The following is a 21,050-nucleotide window of genomic DNA, read 5'->3' as shown; positions in this document are numbered from 1 at the left end:
TGAATTTACATCTACTTTCCCTTTATTAAAGATCATACTGCCTTTAGAAACTCGTTCCTCCACTTTCAAGCAACATTTACAGGAACCACCCAGAGAGGATAGAACTGCTCATCTTTTTCAGGGATGAAATAAATTCCCTCCAAATCCCAGGGCTTAATGTTCCGTCCTCACAAATAACACTTAAAATAAACACCCGATTGTAGTCTACAGGTCCCACGTGGTCTAGTTCCTACCTGTCACTCCATAGTCATTTCTCGTCCCTCCTCCCTTGTTTACACAGCTCTCAGCACACCAGCCTTCCCAATGCACTTGTGGCTACCTCACGGTTTCTGTACTTGCTGTGCCATCTGCCTGGACCAATCTTCCCACAGATAGGCACACAGCCTACATTTATTTCACTCCAGTTTCTGCTCAAATGTCACCTCCACAGAGGGGTTCTCTGACCATCTACTCTAAAAGAGGACTCCTGCTCTATTTTTCTTTGTAGCATTTATTATCACCTGATATTCATTTATTTATTGTCCGTCTCCTACATTTGAATATAAACAGGGAGCAGAGAATTTGTCTGGTTCCCCAGTTCTTGGCATAGGGCCTGGCACATAGTAGGTGTCAATCATTATTGGTTGAAGTCGTGAATAATTATTATAATAGAGCAAAGGAGAAAGAATAAGTTAGGGGATTAGAAGAGGAAATCATATTTGATCAATGACCAAAATAAAAATGACAGTAGTATGAGGTACTAAAATTATGACTTTGTAAACTGAACTTCACTACAGCAAGTCAAATTGGCTGATATCAATGTGAGGAAAACATAATAAAACTGGATCACGCTAGTTTTCTTAATATGGATTACACCACATATGTTCTAACTTCCAGGTAAATAAGACTTTTTTGAGCATGAAAATGCTCAAAATGATCTGAGAACACATTTTTTAAAAAATTGCACTACAGCAAGTCAAATTGGCTGATATCAATGTGAGGAAAACATAATAAAACTGGATCACGCTAGTTTTCTTAATATGGATTATACCACATATGTTCTCTAACTTCCATGTAAATAAGACTTTTTTGAGCATGAAATGATCTGAGAACACATTTTTAAAAAAAATTGACATTCAGATGAATGCTTCTTTCAGATATATTATCCTATATAATAAAAGCCTAATATGTTAAGTGTCTGGTCATCTGGTCATCAGTTCAACCAATCAAAGCATAATAAGAATGCTAATGATATGCTAAGGCCGTTTAACCACTCGCTATGATGTGCACTGACCACCAGGGGGTAGGTTAGCTTGCTGCCGGGGTCCAGCCAATTGGGACTGAGCGAGATGGGCTGGACATGTCCTGGAGCCCTCCCGTGGTCCATCCCCACTGACCAACCTCCTGCATCCCTCCCCGGCCCCGATTGTGCAACAGTGGGGTCCCTCGGCCTGGCCTGTGCCCTCTTGCAATCCAGGACCCCTTGGAGGATGTTGGAGAGCCAGTTTTGGTCCAATTCCACAGGCTAGGCTGAGGGACCCCACTGGTGCACGAATTTGTGCACCGGGCCCCTAGTGAATTATAAAGCATTACTCAGTGGGAGAAAGATATAAAGCCAAACGGTCATGGGCTACCTTGGTCTTCAAAAACGCTGAGGGACCCCACTGGTGCACGAATTTGTGCACCGGGCCCCTAGTGAATTATAAAGCATTACTCAGTGGGAGAAAGATATAAAGCCAAACAGTCATGGGCTACCTTGGTCTTCAAAAATTGTGATGTTAAATCTCTTTGTTGTTCTACTTCACTGCGCACATGATTGCAGAAGGCCACAGAGTACTGGCGACTGTAAAAGGGGCTGAAGTTTTTGATTGCAGCCTCAGTTTTCCCTGGAAAAACATGAATATTATAATTTAGACATGTAGCATCTCTCACAGAATAGACACACATCTATATAATTCATATACCCTCCTCCAGTCTCCCTAACACCACCATTTCCCAGAAATGAATTACTCCACATGCACTGAGAATCTTGATACATGCTGCGCATGCCTTTATCTCTCCCTCCCCTTCTGAGGTCATCCTGAGAGACTCTGCTGTCCTTAAGGACCATCCATCCAGTAACCAATAGAATTTTTCTTCATTTGACATCAACAACCCATTGCCATGGCCATAAACTCAACATCCTCCCAATCCTCAATGACTACCATCCTACCTCACCCTGTTCTCATTTCAACTGGCTCTTCATTTCCCTCTACCCGCATCGATCAACTCCTGCACAGCAATAATCCCACCATTTCAGCTCTGCACGCTCATCACTCATTTGTCTTCAGATGCCGGAGGCTCCAGCCCTTGTCTTGCTGATCCATAGCCCTGGATAAAACACCAACAAACTATTTCTTCTACTTCTAGTCCTGTGTTCTGGTTAAAATTGTGTGTGTGTGTGTGTGTGTGTGTGTGTGTGTGTGTGTTTCAAAGCATCATATAATTACTGTCATGTAAAGGTAGAGGGGAAACCTTTAGGAGTCTAGAAACCTGAGTTCTGGTCCTAGTTCTACCGAGACAGAAAGCAGCTGTATAACCTCAGTCAGGTCACTCATTCTTTCTGGGTTCCAGTGTCTGTCCCCAACTCTAAAGGAAGGTGTCCACTAGTCCACACTGTTCTTGGAATCTACGTGACACTGAAGTATAACCATGGAAGTACAGCTGCCTCACAATAGTGACCAACCACTGCAATACGGTCTCTCGGCACCAGAAGAAATAAGACTGAGAACCAACCATGTGGGGGCAGCTCAAAGACCCAAGATAGAGGGAGAGCCAGGCACTGGGAATAGTCATGAGCTTTCCCAGCCTGTGCTTAGCTTTAGAGAGTAGGGTAGTTGCAAAGGAAGGAAAAAAGAAGAGAAATAAGAGAGAAAGGGCAAAGGAGTATTTTAAAATAGATTAGAAATCTCCATAACTTTTCAGAGACTTGCTATAGGGTATGGAAATCAATACAGGTCCTATTAACTGTGCCTAAAAGCTGTTAGGCCTTGGAATAAGGTATTAGCCTGAGAAAAAATAAACCTGATACAACATTCCAAAGTATTTTTAAATACTTTCAAGTGAACTTGGCATAACTTTTGTTTTCCAATTTGATATTATAGTCAATAGAGAAATATTAAAATATAACATACTGACAAGATTTGTTTTGAGTTATTGTACACGTAAAATTTTAACAATGGGAATTCACATGGGTTGAGATACTCAATACAAGAACCTTGAATCTGTGACTGTCAACTTCTAACCTATAAATCACAGCCCCAAACACCCACAGTGTAGGAATATTCTCTTTATATGGACAAGTCTATTTTAGCTCAGGCATTTAGGTCTCATAATATGTATGAGGTAAAGGGGACCTCTTACTTATTCCCTCAATAAAATGCATTTCCTGGCTGTATTTATGGGCTTTAATAATTATTACTTGTAAGGTGCTTTGAGACCCACTAATAATAGCTTTGGTGGAAATGCAAATGAAAGCTCCTATAATTTAAACCAGGCATGCTTTTGCTTGCTCTGTGAGTTTATGGTATTACTATTAATCAATATTTGCATAACACTTTAATACACTCAGGCTTTATAACTGTCTAATTGGTTATTATTTTCATTAACTTTTATATAGTGCATAAGAAATAAAATTCAATACCCTTGTCTATAATTTTCTTACATAGGAGTGAGACCTCTTTGAGAATTCCCACAACGAGAATGAGTCTCACCTCACTGAAACATATAAACGATTAACAAAATGTGCCCTTTAGATCCAAATAACCACTATTTTGTCTAGCAGAAGAGCAGCCTGCTAATTTCTGATGCTAATTTTTGCACTCTGGCAAGAATTTGGATTTAAATGAAAGGAGATGGATGTCGTTTTATGTGAGCTCTACAAAGCTTTGAAAGCTGATTTCCTGCCACACCACCAAGCCTCCCTTCAAGGACCGGTCTCCACTGAGGCACTATGATGCCACCACTCCCTCCCGATGTATGAGAAGAATGTTTCTGTGATTTGAATATTGCATCCGGTACCATCAATGCATCACCCACTAGGCAACACTTATAAAAAAAGGGGGATCCCAGCTTCCTTAGGTAATTAACCTAACGACTGGTTCAAAATGTGAATAATGTAGCTAAGAACATCACAAGTTACGGGGGAAAGAGAACCTACAGCAATCCCCGAAATGCATCTAGATTTTATAGTAAGCCTAACTAAGCCCCAATGAAGGAAAGTCCAATTTGGGGATCGTGACACTTTGAGAAAAGCCTATTGCTGGGGCAAAATGCCACTTTGGTCAGGACCATGGACTCTGGAGTCAGAAAGACATGGGTTTGAGTCCCATCTCTGCTCCTTAGCAGCAGTGGCCTCTCACTAGCATCCTCTTGTATAAAACGAAGAGGAGCAATCTATTGTTGTGGTAATTACATGAAATAACGCAGTAAAGTGCTCAGCACTGGCATCGGCACATAGAAATGGTTCACTAACCCATAGTAATTAAACCGATGACAATGGTGATAATGGTGCCCCCAAGCCAACTACCAAGGCAATGTCCGTAAGCTGAACTAAGAAGTCAAGGAGAAGCCAAAAGCAGGTCGTCTGTGTAACCCTTCAACTGGGGCCATCAAACATAACCTACGTTTTCAGAGATGCTTCAGACTTATCAGCACATCTGAGGTCCTCAGTGCATCCCCGAATTGAAGCCAACTGAATGAAACATTAGCATTAACGAGCCAAAGCAAAAGCATGAGTTAGTAGCTGTATTACATGGAGCCTCTCTCTCTGAGCCTCAAGTTTCTCTACCTATAAAATGGGGAGAATAAGACACCCATTTTCACAGGATTTCATCTGGATTAAATGAGACGGTCTTCAGATAAAAGAGTTTCTAGAGTGGTGCCTGACACTTTAGTTGCTCAATAAATTTTGACTGTTATTACTATCATTTACTCTCCCACCGTGAAAGCATTCAAATGAAGTCCATCAGCCCACAGGCACCACATACAAGAACTTGCGCTGGAACCAGCGTGTTTTCAGTTTTCAAGACTCTGGGGTTTTGAAATGCCTTCCTTCCCCACCCGACTCCCCAATTTAGTATCCTATTTTCTTTCTGAATTTGTTTGTAAAACACAGAGCCAGATCTTCCACTAAAAGGTAGTTACTCAATAACATAAAGACTAGAACCAATGGAAAGACTACTTTCACATTTTGTTGTACCAGCATTTTTGGTAAATATTTCTTCTAATTCTACTCAATTATAGCAGCCTGTGCTGGGCATTGTGCTGGTACAATTTACTTCACCAGCCTACTCATTATACCCTTCAGGATAATCACCACTAAAGCTTTAAAAAAAAAATGCCTCTTCAACAGCTCTGTCCACAACATTTTTCTCCAGTTCAACTTTGTAAAAGTAAGAAAAGTGTCTTCTGGTCCTTTCAGAACCATTTCAATTCACAGAGTTTCAAAAGCTCAGCACTGTTATTTGATTCCTTCTCCCTCACACTCATCGTCAACCATCAGATCTTGTCACTTCTCTTTGCGCAAGATTTCTTGAATTCATCCCTCCTTTCCCCCCCATCTCCCCACACCTTGAACCAATCTTTATCACTTTTTAACATTGCAAAAGTCTCTTCCTCTGCCCTATGTCAGCATCACAGCGGAGCCCAAAAAAACTTACTAGCTTTCAGCTCTCGTAGAGAAACAAAAACGTCAAAACCAGAGTAGGAGGCGGGAGTGCCATCCTGTTACACAGATCCTGGAGGATTATGGGAATCAAGCCACCGCATGGCCTATGTGGCAGAGGCAGGTTCTGGGAAGTGGACAGGGTGAGTCCAGGGCTGATAGAGCAGAACGGGAGAGGCCCAGAGGTTACAGCGGGGAACTGTCCTTCAGAACCAAGTCTGGCCATTAATGCTCCCAGGGAACTCTTTTGAAAGCCGTGAGAGGCACACCTCAAGTCACAGAGGCACAATCCTCTGTGTCCTGGTCTGACAAGTTTCATTTGACACACTGCTTCAAGACCATGCCACTACCACCCTTGTAAAAACCTTCAGCAGTTCCCCACTGCTACTCCCCAGAGTAGTAACCACTTAACCTAGCACCAAAGGCCCTGTGCTCTGGCCCCCACTGCCCTTATTGCCTACCTCTCCTACGGCAACTATACCTCCTGTGCCCTGTACGTGCCGATGCCTCCCTCCCTCCATCTCCCCCTAAATGCCCTGCCAGCCAAATTCAGACCCTTCAAGCCTGGATGGCAATCCCAACCCAAGAAGCCTTTTTGGCTCTCCCCAGCTGCAAACAGTCTCACCTTCTTTTGCATTCTCCCCAAACCGTGTACCACCATTGCTACAGCTGTTTAAATAGAGCTTATCTCTCCTCCCAAGGTATACTGTACTTATGTACTCAGCAAATATTTGTTGGATGAACAAAAGAATGGCTGCGTAAATATTTAAGAGTAACACGAAGTACAAAGCATCGTAATCATGGAACTCACGTCAATACCCCAAGAAAGGAGAAGGCAGATTTCTCAGCCTGAATACTTATTTCAAATATACACTCTTGAAGCCCAACTCATTTGTTTTTGAGAAAAAAAAAAATCAGACTCTTACTGATTAATTCCTTTCAAGTTTTTTTAAATGGATTTTGTCCATGAAATTATATGTGGGAAAGTATTTACAACAAAAGCCTTCTTTGTTTGTTTTTCTTTACTAGTCTGTAAACCTGGGAATTATATAAGGGTCTAGGTAAAGCTTACATTAAATCTGAAGGACCTAAAAGATTTGTATATTGTCTCATTCTAGAAGGTTCTTTGCTAAACTTCCAGTTCTGTCGTAGTTCAACTCAAATCCAGTCTGTAGCATTAGTTTTCTTTCTTGGAAGATACTGTTTATAGTGGATTATTCCCAGTTTCCCTATTATTCCCAATGTCAATGCAACTATATGCTGTATTATAAAATCTTCCCTGAAATAGACAGATTCTTTCCTGTCTCACTTTCAGAAAAGCAGTTCAGAAGTACAGAAAGATATAGAAAAATCCAAACACTATTTTCGCTATATTTCCTTCTAATCTTTTTTACATTTTTAAATAGTTGAGATTATTATATTTTGTATCCAGTTTTATTTCCATAACATTTCATCCTTGGTTTTTGCCTATGACATTCCTTAAATAAATTAACATATTTCAGATGTTACATTTTTATTGTTTTATGGAAGAAAAAAATGTATATTTTTAAAAAGGTTTATTTTAACAAAGTGGCTGCTTCCTGGGAATGAAGGTGAATCCACCTAGTAGAGAGGGTCAACTAGGCCTTTGGAAGAGTTTCTTAGAATTTGTTGAGGTTTCAGAGGAAGATTAATTTGGGGGAACAGGAGAAGTGCCTCTAAGTTATTTTTAATATTTATAAAATAGCGCATACTATCCATTATTGTTTATTTTCCCTCGAGTTTCTCAGATCATAAAAGTTTAAAAGTCCTGATGAATTACAACATCAGCTTGAGCCTCTGGTTTCTAAGCACCATCACTTTGCACCTTAGGGTGGGAAAACCAGGGATCCGAATTCACAACACAAAAGTGCAAAAATCTAATTACACAGAACAATGCCCAAGGACTCTCTTTCTTCTAGTCAATGCCTTAGAGAAAGGGGATAAATTGAATTCTTCATAATTGAACGTACCTGAACTATTTTTTAAGCACATTTATCATTGGTGCTTGAGTGACTGGTTTTTGAACAGACTCCACTAGGCAAAGTCAAAAATTTTTTCCTGAGCAGCCTTGATGCCCTCAAGTCCCTGCATTCTACCCGACAGAAACTCCACTTTGAGCTAAAAATAAGAGACATGTAAACCAACTTACATTCTCTGTGACTTACTTCAGCTATTAATCCACAGAAGAGACACACACGCACAGTTATGATCCCAAAGCTTATATTAAATGTACCAAGTCATTCCAGGACCCCTCTCCACATGCAGAAAGCATCTGGATAGAAAGCAGACGCGTTCAGGAACAAACAATAGAACTGTTTCCTGGTTTCCAAAACTCACACTCATACAGATCCAAAACTCTGAGTTAGGCTTGCCGTGTACTTGACCTTGGACTATTAGAGACCCTCAATTTTCCCCAAACCCTGTTCTAAAAGCAAGTCAGCACCATCAATTTGGCCACAAAGCTTAACCCATTAAGGCAGTGGTTCTCAACCTTCCTAATGCCGCGACCCTTCAATACAGTTCCTCATGTTGTGGTGACCCCCCCAACCATAAAATTATTTTCGTTGCTACTTCATAACTGTAATTTTGCTGCTGTTATGAATCGTCATGTAAATATCTGGTATGCAGGATGTATTTTCATTGTTACAAATTGAACATAATTAAAGCATAGCAATTCATCACAAAAACAATATGTAATTCTATCTGCGTTTTCCGATGGTCTTAGGCAACCCCTGTGAAAGGGTCGTTCAACCCCGAAAGGGATCGCGACCCACAGGTTGAGAACCGCTGCGTTAAGGGCATTCAGTGAATCCACATGCTCTTAACAGATGCTACAACAGCTCCAGTGGGTGAGGAAGAAGTTAAAACACTTTCCTGCAGATGATCACAGCCCCTGGAATAAATGAAGGTGCCCATCCCTCACTACATATTTAGAAGAGCAATAACTTCAAGGGTAATGTAAGTAAGAGAAACGGGGGCAGGGGGCGGTCGTGGGGGACATTTAAAAAGGAAAACACTCTACTACTTTATAAGTTACAGTTCCCTTTATCTTATTCTATGAAAAATAAAAATGCCACAGTGGTCAGCTCATCTAAAGAACAGCTTTCTAGACCCAAAAGACCTTCGGTCTGGTCTCTTTTTTAGGGGAAGAAACCTGTAGTATTGTTGGAAAAATAGATATGCCCGTACTTTTACACACACATCTTTCTTTCGCCATAATTAGGTGGAAGCTAACTTTACATTTTCTTCCATTTCATTTGGGAAAAGTGCTTGGAAATTTTCAAGATTATTTTGCCATTACCTCACAGTATGTGTCCAATTTTCTTATGACACAGCTGATGAGAATAAATCGTGTTTATTTTGTCACCTCTCTAAGCTGTCTAAAGTCCCCCAAGGAAGCTGAAGATTGGCTATCTTTTTCTTTACAGAAATGAGAAGAGTGTGAAAAAGAAAATTAAATCCATCGGACACAGCTCCATTCTCCGCAAGCATCACAAGAACTCTGAATTCAGGAGGAAATAATAGTATTTTTGTCTGTTAGACAACCTTTTGTGGGTTTTGAAGAAAACAGATAACTAAAATTCAGAAACTGAAGTATTGAGATTCCCTTTGCTCTTCTTGAGTCTAATTATAGTTATTCAATTCTTTCTGCACATGTTTTATCAGAGGCTCTCATTCCAAAATCCTGAAAATATTCTTTCCTTTGAGATTGCAACCATGCAAATGAATACAACAGGCACATTAAAAGGAATCAGGCCAGACTTAAAATAACCCAGGACACAAGTCTAGGAATTTTACTAAGCGGTTCTCCTTCCAAACCAATAGGTTCTGGTGTCTCCCCCAGACTTATTTCCTAACTATATCCTTTCTTTCTCTTCATTCCACTTTCTACTTTTCTTTTTTCCACACAGAAGTTATGTTTGTCTGAAATACTCTCTATTATAGTTTCTACTTGGCCTGTGTGATGCAGTTGGTTGAGTGTCATCCCATGCATTCAAAAGTCCCTGGTTCAATTCCTGGTCAGGGCACAAGCCCAGGTTGCAGGTTTGATTCCCCAATTGGGGTACATACAGCAGGCAACTGATCAATGTTTCTCTCTCTCTTTCTCCCTCTAAATCAATAAAAATATTTTTAAATTATACACACACACACACACGCACATGCGCGCACACACACACACACACTATTGATGTAAAAAAAAAGAAAGCATTTCTAGATAACTGTGTTTGGGGCACAGATATGCTTGTGTTGTGTTAGTCTGGAGGTACAGATAACAGTAAGAAAAGGTAAACTTGGCTAGGAAAATGAAATGTGGCATTGCTAGACTTGGTGGTGGAGGCTTGGTGATGGGGGTGGGGAAGTCCAAGAAAAAGTTCATAAGCTATTCAACATTTCTGCAGGCCAGCTGGCTTTTTGAAACTATTTACAAGGCAGATAAGGTACTCATTACTGAGAATTATCTTAACAGGCTCTAACTTATCCTCACAAGAATGTAAGAACTGCCCAAATGATTCTGACTCCTGTCCACTTGATTTGGTCAGGCACTGTGTCCTCCGAATACAGTTTTCTCGATAACAACTCAAACATCTCCAATAAGAATGCCTGACCTAGCACAGTCCAAAATACAGCTCATCACAGAGTCAGATTTTGCATTTTTGACAGTCTAAGGCTTGCCCGTCAGTGGATCAGTTAACCACTAAATTTAAAAATTCCTAAGTAGAGCACATTAGTGAAAAAAGTGTCCAAAAGCTGTGTGATGCATTAACTACTTAGATAGTCCCAAGTTCTTTAAAATGACCTCCTTCTTATCCTATGGAAATTGCTCTTCTGTAAAAATGAGTTCACGAGCCCTGACTGGTTTGGCTCGGTGGATAGAGCATTGGCCTGTGGACTGAAGGGTCCCAGGTGCAATTCCGGTCAAGGGCATGTACCTGGGTTGCGGGCACATCCCCAGTAGGGGGTGTGCAGGAGGCAGCGGATCGATGTTTCTCTCTCATCGATCTTTCTAACTCTCTATCCCTCTCCCTTCCTCTTTGTAAAAAAATCAATAAAATATATTTTTTAAAAAATGAGTTCACGAGGCACTTAATAAGTGTGCTGGAACCTCATACGATTAGCTCTGCTTGGAGTCCAAGCCTCCCAAATGGGAGTCAATTACTCTAAACTAGTCATTACATGCACCAAGGAAGTAGAACTGCAAATAACTGGGAATACCTCCCACAATACCCCTGAGAAAGCAGCTTCAGTTCATCTGGATGGTAAGCACAGACAAGCCAGGGTCAATCATATTCCAACTTACGTATATTGATGAAAAGACCAAAGATTACAGACCTCCAGAGCAGTGGTTCTCAACCTTCCTAATACTGTGACCCTTTAATACAGTTCCTCATGTTGTGGTCACCCCCAACCATAAAATTATTTTCGTAGCTACTTCATAACTGTAATTTTGCTACTGTTATGAATCGTAATGTAACTAGATTGTAATGCTTATTTCCATCCTTCTCCTATTTTCAGATCAAGAAATTAATTGGCCACTGGTCAGATTTCTTATTCTGTGAATTCATAGCCTCTCCCCATGTGTCTTCTTACCAACAAAACTAGTGAGTCATGGAACATTTATGAAAAAAAATCAGTGTCAGTGTTTTTAACAGTGTTTCTCTCTACTAATACTACATGGATATTTATGGAGGAATCCAAACACTTCTTTTATGATACACATTTACAATCAATCGAAATACATTATCGAGTCTCAACCACAATTATCAACTTCTTTAATGAATATTAAGCTATTGGATCAATAAGTTAAAAGCAATGCTAACGTCTACTGCTTCAATGTAATGAGTTTTCAATGTATCAGTAGAATCAGCATGCCAATGTGTTTCAGAGTCCACTCTGCATAGACAAGGACTCTGTATTCAAAACAATCCACTAAGTGACTTAGGAGGGACAGTAAAAGCATTTGGCTCAGGTTCCTCGCAATTGGCAGAAGTTGGCAGCAAGAAGGTAGAGACCCAGCAAAGCCCTGGGCACAAGAGATCAGAGCCGACCTTCTGAGTACCCCTTAATCTCATTCGTGTGTCCCAGTTAAGTGGCATCACTGTCTCAAGTCAAGCTGCAGTCTTTGCTGGCAAATATAAGGCTCCCTGGGAAAGGCACTAAGTAGATTTTCTTATCTGCTGATTAAGAATCTCTTTTTTTCATCAAATGAAAGTTAAAAGGTACTGCTAATGGACCAGCCCAGCCACCCACATGATATTTGAAATATCTTTAACAGTTCAATCACTCCTTTGAGATGCTCATCACCCCCATACCTATGTGGGTTGTATGCATAAGTAACTGTGTATTTTCTCCTGCTATTTTACTTTTTATCCGTTTAAATCACAGGCCCCAGCCACTGAATTTCAGACGGTAGAGGAGAGCTTTATTTTTCTCCCTTACAGTACCCAATTCAAAGGTCTCTGATGTATGGTAAGACAATCTAGTTTTAAAACTTCTGCGTGCTGCCCAGCCAGCGTGGCTCAGTGGTTGAGGATTGACCTGTGAGCTAGGAAGTCACAGTTTGATTCCCGGTCAGGGCACATGCCCGGTTGTGGGCTTCATCCCCAGGATGAGGCAGCCAATCGATGATTCTCTCTCATCACTGATGTTTCTGTCTCTCTCTCCCTCTCCCTTCCTCTCTGAAATCAATAAAAATATATTAAATAACTAAATAAATAAATAACTAAATAAATAAAAGACGTGTTAAAAAACAAAACTTCTGGGTGTCAGAAAGCTGCGGGCACTTTACCAGTTTTCATTTGTTCTGTTGTAATGAGCAGAAATAAAACCTAAGGTATGACTGATGATGGGTAGCTTGAAGGCTGGATGATCTCAACTCTATTGGGCGGGGTATAATATATTGGAAATCTGGCAAAGGAACTTGGAAATCTGGGAGGTAATAGGAAACTACTAAACATGTAACTATACCATCAAGGTAATTGGAAAAACAGAAGCAAAAGAGAGGGAGAGAAGGGGAGGTCGAAAGAAAAAAATTTTGCATAGTGAAGGCTTTCTCAATGCCAAAGTTGTTAACTTTATGATTGAGAGAAAAGAAAGATCTCAATAGGATTGGAAATGGCTTTTTTGACAAAAGGCCTGCATTCTAACCCATTCCCGAATTTGCCGCTGTTTCAAGGAACATATTATATAATCACCACAGGGAAGTCTAACATTTCAGTATAGTTGCAAAAATCCACGAACATCCCCATTTTGTGAATGTGGAAGCCATCTGCTTACCTACTTTCCTTAAGAGAATAGAATGAGATTCTCAGAGTACTTGAAGCTCTCCATAAAAGAAACAAACAAAAGAAAGGTTGTTACTTGCAGAGCAGAAACATCATGCGCTAAAAAAAAATAAAAAAAAAATGGCTATTATGGCTTCTGTGAGCTTTTCTCAGCAAGAAAACTGATCTGAAATAGTACAGACACCATTGGTTCTGTTTGTCGTAGAGATAACAAAATTTGGGGATAAAAAGATGTTCACACTGGGAAGCAGAAAGCTGCAACAAGGTAATAAATTATATAGCAGTAAAGCTAAAAAAAAAAAAAAACTTGGGCTGTCACTGAGTTCACATTTTAAATAAACTTCACTTTATTTCATTGTAACATGTATGTTATCATGTTTGGTCAACTGCAAAATTTGACTTTTATTGTACTACTACAGCAGACGGAAGATACCTTAGCTATGTGCAGAAATGTAAAATAATTCATTGATTCTTCTTTATCCCCTCTGAATAACTGATTATGTAAAAGAAAACAACAGATAAATTATATATAACTTGGTCAAAGGTTTAAAATAAAAATTTTTTTAAAAGAAGTAAAAGTATTTTATCACTAAGATAAGATTAAAAGTTGTTGGTTCCATTTAATATAACAAAATATAAAGATCTTATATGTATAATAATAGAACAAAAATAAATATTTTATTAAATGAATGAACTAGGTATGTATGAAAACATCACTTTTGCTTACAACAGTCTCTCCTTTCTCATTCATAGTCATATTCTCCTTCTCCCTCCATTTAAGCTTGTAAATACCACTATAATTCTTTAGAAAACTCTATTTCAAAACTGTTCTGTTTCTTACATACTGTGAGTTTATTTTCCCTTCATTAGACAACCAGAAAGACTTCAAATAAATACTAATTTGACAAAAAGATTTGTCCTAAAACAATGTGTTAACTATGCAGTGATTTTGTATGAAACAAATTGGGGTGGGGGAAAGCAATAATCTTAAGCCTTTAGCTATCTGGTACAAACTGGGCTCCCCTGACCTGTCCTCGATGAGGCAGGGTGACCAGCTCCCAACAGCCTGGGGCTCCCAGAAGGAACTTTTTATCCCTTTTCTCCAAACCTGATCTGAAGTTTACTGTTTCCCTGGGAGCAAATCATCACAACTACACATTTAACAAAGAAAGCTGTGAGGCGAACATTTAGATTAAGACCATGCTTATGTGGCACAAAAATACTTGGTTGATTTAATCCAGTTTAGCAAGAAGGGGGAAAGGATCGAAGTGAAACAGTCTGAATATTAGAAATTTGCTACTTTTAGAAAAACAAAACAGACCCCAATTTACGCTGGAAATAATTCTTTTTTTTTAAGATTCCAGAGACTCTGAAGAAGAAAAGAAGTGAACTACCTTGTCATCTGTTTTGCTGTTTTCCAGGAAGGATCTCTGTGGTGCTTTAGACTTGTCTATATTTGGGTAATGGCAACAGGTGAGGAATAAAACACAGCTGCATAGTAGCTCCCTGGAGTGTTCTGTAAACATCCTAGGTAATGAGTGTAAAATACATCTGAATGCACAATGCCTTCTATGAGTCAGTCACAGGCTCTTTAATAATCTCCAAATAAACAAATTAATAAGACAAATACCAAACAATAACCAAAAAAAATTTTAACCACACATTCTCAAAAATATCTCCAGATTGAGGGAGCTTCCTTTAGGAGGGAAAGAAAGGAAAAATGTTTGTCTCGTTCATTTATCCTAGGCTAGGAAGAAAAAAAATATGTGAGTGTGTGTGCGTGTGTATCTTAGTTGTTATAGTTTTAAATAAATAAGACCTGCCAACCAAAGCCAGGAAAATGAATGACAGGAAGTAAGGCACACTTGAAAGAGGAAGTGGTTTTGCATCAGGAAAGGGGAGTAGATTGAGGAGTAGGAAACCAAACCGACAAGATGTGTAAAAATGGAAAATCAAGGGCCTCATCTTAAGAAGTTCAGAGCCCACGACTAAATTATCACAAAGATGCATAATCCAACCAAATAGTCCTTTATGGCTATTTGAAGATATAGGAAGATGATCAAGATAGACCAAGAGACAGATGATGTATCATATATAAAATTTGCCATCAAAGTCTATGTAAAACATTGAACCATTAAAAACCTAAAGAAAACACTTAAAATGTGAAATAAGAATACCTGTTTTTAAATTATATACACATCTGGGGTTATTTAAAATTTGGTAGTTTGACCTTAGATTTCTTTTCTTCCTTCCTTCCTTACTTTTCTTTTTCTTTTTTTTTTTCCCCTACTCCTCACCTGAGGATATTTTTCCATTGATTTTTAAAGAGAGCAGGAAAGAGGGGAAGAGACAGAGAGAAACATCAATGTGAGAGATACACATTGATTGGTTGCCTCCCACACATGCCTGACCAGGGCGGAGGTGGAGCCTGCAACTGAAGTACATGCTCTTGATTGGAATGAACCCAGATCCTTCAGTCCAAGGGCAGATGCTCTATACACTGAGTAAACCAGCTAGGGCTGATCTTAAATATCTTGGTCGTTATAAAATTTGGTAGTTCATCTGATACTTTAAAGTTTTAGTATAAAAGTTGAAGCAAACAAAAAATTTTCTTCCATGAAAAAATATATATTTTCACATTTAATTATGTATAATGAAGTATAAGATAGTGGTAAGATCAGGGAAATAAAGTATGGAATATTTTTAAATGAATGCTACCATTGAAAATATATTTGTGAAAAGGAACTAACATAAAAATAGAAGGGAAAAAATTCATCCATGGGCCTGGATAACAATAACCAAAAAGCGAACCTAGAGACCGATCACAAAGAAGTAAAAGAAACAAAACCAGCCCTGGCTGGTGTGGCTCAGTTGATTGGGGATTGTCCTATGCACCAACAGTTCACTGGTTCGATTCCCAGTGAGGGCACATGCCCAGGCTGCTGGCTCAATTCCCATTGGAGATACATGCAGAAGGCAACCAATTGATGTTTCTCTCTCTCTCTCTCTCTCTCTCTCTCTCTCTCTCTCTCTCTCTCCCCCCCCCTTTCTCTCTCTGTAAAAATCAATAAAAACATGTATATATTTTAAAACCATCTGGGCAGAGAAAAAAACTGTAAGAAACAAAACCAAAACACTATCAGTGGTTATCACTGAGTAACAGGCCCATGAATGAATTTTTTCTTCTATTTTTATAAGGGCTATGTTTTTTAGACCTATTTTATTTTAAAATAGGTTTTATAAAACTTTATCCAGAGAAACAATACAGAAAAAGTAATAACCTGCTTAAAGTCTTAAAAAACCTACTGAGTGAGTCCAAATAAAAACATCACACAATATTAAATTACTATTTAAAAATCAAGGTAAATGAGTGTCCCATTAACTGAAAAAGCATGGCAAAAAATCAATCCAATCACTTTAAGAGCAGAAATAATCAAAGTAATCTCTTAAACAGCATCAATTCTGCCTTCATTTTCAAGAATACTTATACAGTTAAAATAAGCAATGGATTTAGCTAAGCGTATGATTTTTGTGCTCTAGGTATGTTAAGCATGTGGTCCCGATTTTAAAGAACCAGTAATTATATAATAAGAGCAACTTTGCCTTTACGGCCTCTTTTCTCCTTTTTGCTTCTATATTACCATTTTGACATGTGACTCTTTCACAATAATATTAAATGATTATTGTATGCACAAAATTATAATAAGTGAATTGTTAGGGGGAGAATTAAAGGAAATAATTCTCCCCACTGGGACCCTCACTGATTCCCTTGTTCTTTCCTTCCACTTTTACGAAGCAGACCCACCCGGATCCCGTCCCCCTTACCCAATGCCACCTCCACACAGAGAAATGGTTATAAAGTCACTGGAGAAAGAATTCAAGTGCACTGGGAAGTATAATAAGCAGGTAAAATACAATGGCCCTACATCATTTTTCTTAATAGTTACATTATATTTGGCTTCTGATTAAAATAATAATTTCTGTTCCCATTTATAACCTTGATGTCATAGTTTGTTCATAGATATCACTTCCTTGGGAGCCTAGCCTGTCTGTTTCTAAACCCCCCAATATTTTGTGTCAATGCTATTGAGGTATGATTTACATATAATAAAATTTGCCAATTTTAAGAGTCTAATTCAATGAGTTTTGGCAAATATTTATAATTTTACAACCACCACATTATCATGATATAAAATAGCTTTATCACTCCCCAAAATCCAATTTTAAAAAAATAATTCAAGTACCCTAAAATCATATTTAAAATGCTTCCAAATAGTGTTGTCCTTTGACATGGTGAGTGAGATTTAGTAAGTCTGGTTTCCAAACGTTTGAAAGGAAGGTCTATGCAACTTATTTTTTGTAAACAGTCACTTCCTAGAAAACTTTTTTCCCTCCAAAAAGGAAGAAATATATGGCACTGATTTAGTTTTTAAGAAATAAAACTCACTTGTATAAGAATTTCCCCCTGAAAGGATGTCTTTATTTTTCCACCAAATAAATGTACACTTAAAAATATTTTTTTCTTACCTTAACAATAAAACAAATGCTGGGTAATTGTGTCAGCTTCATCAAAAATGTTATCGAGTGTGCCTGATAGATTAGATTATCATGTAAAGCTCATAGGAAGATTTGTCAAACTTTTACTGCACGATGTGCTTGGTGCTTTAAACATGGTCACATTTCACCATCTCACCGGACATAAGACTGCACCCAGCAGATTAGAGCAAAAGCATCCCTCCAGAGATAGTAATAGGAGGAAGAACAAAAACAGGAATCAGGAACCCTTTCACCCCAAGAGAACGCACAAAGGATCAGTACATCCAGCTCCAAGCTCAAGTGGTCCCCTTCCGGCTCCAGGGACCTTGGCTGCCAAAGACCAAAGCCACCACTGTCCCCTTTCCATGTCTCTCGCAGACTTTTCAGGAATATGCAGTTTGCTTTATCCTCTTTCACAACTTCCTACTCAGGGGTTTCTTTTACCAGGAGGTGATTGGAGAAAAACAGGATAAGGTAAAACGCAAATCTATCCATCTTTTAAATAATCAGCAATGAAATAAAAGTCTTCAGAGATTAAATCTAGGTAGACTACCGAGAGAAAAGTTTGAAGTCTGCTCAATTCAGAGTGAAGGCTGCCCAAACAGCGGTATCTAGCCATCGTTAGCCTGGGAGATAGAGAGACTGACAGTTTGATTTCTTTTGGCAGGTTTCCCACATCTCAGTTCGTGGGGACACACTCCGCAGTACAGGAAGCCTGGAATGAGCATGCTCAATGTGAAAAAAAATGAAACTGACTCGAGAATAAGTTATATGATTTCAACCTTTGCTTCCTGTGTGTACATGAAAAGATACGCTTTACTAAATGAGGACATCAAGGGGCAAAACAGATAAGAAATGCACAAAATCATCCATTAAACTAAGTGTTAAGACTAACTAAACCCAAATAGTGCACGCATGTGATAGATGGAAGCGGGCAAGAGCAAGTATGTTTATGATGCTTCCACCCAAAAACATACAACCATCTTGTTGGGAAACAGAGTAGAGAAGTTTGGGTGCTCAGTGTTTCAACCTTCCTCCCGGCAGACCCCTTTGGTAAAATGACTGTGGTCAGCACATGTACATTATGGTTTTAGGACACATGTCAGTGCACATCGAGAAACCACAAAGGGATGTGGCCCAACCAATTTAGTCTTTAGTGATAGAGGCGATACTTCAGCAAGAGGTAGGCTGGTCTCTGGGCATGTTTTGAAGTAAGTGCATTTCACTGCTCCTAAAATGCATGGTTTCTTCACCTTTTAACATCTCTAAATTGGACCTGTGTCTTAAAATCAATTGGGTCTTCTACAAATGGCTATCATGACGTGGTTGCATGTGCACAAATTTGGGTCATAGCTCTTCAGACTGCTGTGACATTAATTGAGCTTTGTTTATAGACAGTATTGAATTTCATTGCCATTTTTAATACATCTTTAAAAGATTGTTCTGATTCAATATAAAATTATTGTGTAAATAAAAAGGCATGGAAATGGAGTTTCAGGATAACGTTGATATCAGTGGAATAAATATTTACCTTTGGGGAAAAAATGACCACAATTCCTTATTTGATCGCAAAGCAACAATCAATTAATTAATGGGATCTAAACAAGAGATAGGAAACGTTGAGATGCATTTTGTTGCAAAGATACATGCAAAGGGCTGTCTACTTTGTGCTAAGCAATACAACTGAAAGCAGGCAAAGTGCTAAATATCTCAGAAGAGATGCAAGAAATGCCAAAAACAATGGTAAGCCAGTATGGCCAACTCATGTGTAGTGCGGGATGATCCTTAAACATACTTGGCAGCACTTTTTTTCTTAATGACACATAAAATAGTGGTGCACTTACCACTGAGATCATACGCAAGTCAGTGAAATACCACAGTCAAGTTTGTCTTCAGTGCCCTCTCCATGGTCCTCCCCTCCTTCAGTTAGCTCAACACACTCTCCAGCTCTTTCTGCAAATTAGTCTTGCCTATCTCGGGGATACTAACTAATATTTGAAACCTGTATAAGCTAATGGACAAGGCTGTTTCGGACTGTAAATTGTTTTTGCATTTCTCCTTGAAGTAATTTATAATATATGAAAAATCCACTTGAATTTTATGATTTTTTTTTTTAAGTTTAAAAGTTACTACTTATAAGAAAGACAAGGTCTGGGTATAATCAAAGAAAAATGTATTTGTCTTTCTTTCCTCTTCTTAGTAACAGTCTTTTATAACTGTTTTCTTTAGCATGTAGAAAAACTATTCCTTTATCCCTACCAAGGACTGCCTATGACCCTACCAACAAAAAGTAGGTGACAATTATAATGGTAAACTCTCAATAACCGGGAAAGCATGACAAAAACAAATCTCACCCCCCAAATTTGGCTGGAGACAGAGAAATTAAAGCATAACTTGACTGAATTAAGTACAAAACCCCCACGTTTAACATTGGAAACCCCTTCAATACCCACATCATAATCCCAGCATACATTTCCTTTTACTTTTCCCACTTCCCTACAATCCCCCTCAAATAGACTTTTGTCCTGCCAGCATGACCTGCACCTTCCCATGACCATGTTGTGCTCTCTGCTTGGAATGCCCTTTCTCCAAGCCAGTTCAACCCACCAGAACCCTATCCATCCTTCTGAGCTCATTCATTTCATATATATTAAGCACAGTCTATGTGTACATGAATAAGGGTTTTTAAAAAGTAATTTGGAAGGTATCTGCCCTGAGGAGCCACCAGTCTGACCTATCTTAGATGTTACATCTTTCACAAAGCCTCTACTTACTTTTATTATTTCAAATTAAGAATCTCTTACTGACCTCCAACTATATACCAGGAATAATACTGAGCACTTTCACATACACTTACATCATTTAATACACACAAAAGCTTCACTAAGTAGACTCCCCATAGACCCACACTGGTCATATGAGAAAAACTATGCTCACCCTGGCCAATGTTTCTCAGTGGTTAGAGGGTCGGCCCACACACTGAAGGGTCACTAATTGGATTACTGGTCAAGGGCATATACGTGCCTTGCAGGTTCAATCCCTGGTCCAGGTCAAGGTGTGTGTGGGAGGCATCCAATCAATGTGTCTCTCTCACCCTTTCCCTCTCCCTCTCCATCTCCCTCTCCCTCTCCCCTCCTCTCTCTAAAAAGTCAATTTTTAAAATGTCAACATGTTTGCTTTGAGAGCAACAGTTAATCACAAGGCGGGGCAACCTGAGAGAGGAGGACAGCAGGAAGGAACTGGTGAGTAGGGCAGTTTCAGAGAGGGCAGATGGTTATCACGAGGAGGAGGAAGCAGTCACTTATGATGTTACATCTCCCAGAACCTTAGTCATTAGGATGTTACGTGTCCCAGAACCTTAGTCATTTAAAGCTTTTATTTTTATATTGCTATGCATTTTTATTAGTGTACTAGAGGCCCGGTGCATGACATTCATGCACTGGGGAAGCAGGGGGTCCCTCAGCCCAGCCTGAGTCCTATCACAGTCTGGACCCCTTAGGGGATGTCCACCCGCCAGCTTAGGCCCA

At 39.2% G+C, this 21,050-nt stretch overlaps 1 protein-coding gene across 1 annotated transcript in view; it reads right to left on the bottom strand.

Annotated features, from left to right (window-relative positions):
* The window catches only part of FAM129A (family with sequence similarity 129 member A), a 105,249-nt gene that overhangs the window by 73,191 nt on the left and 11,008 nt on the right, over positions 1–21,050 (bottom strand). Inside the window, exon 2 of the mRNA XM_015569928.1 lies at positions 1,735–1,865. Within this exon, the coding sequence (XP_015425414.1) occupies positions 1,735–1,865 (131 nt within the window). The remainder of the gene's footprint in view (positions 1–1,734; positions 1,866–21,050) is intronic.

This window comes from Myotis davidii, unplaced genomic scaffold (assembly GCF_000327345.1).
Source record: "Myotis davidii unplaced genomic scaffold, ASM32734v1 scaffold362, whole genome shotgun sequence".
NCBI classification, from domain to species: Eukaryota; Metazoa; Chordata; class Mammalia; order Chiroptera; family Vespertilionidae; genus Myotis; species Myotis davidii.
Note: the sequence above shows the minus strand (reverse complement) of the source record. Positions and strands in the feature narration are given on the sequence as shown.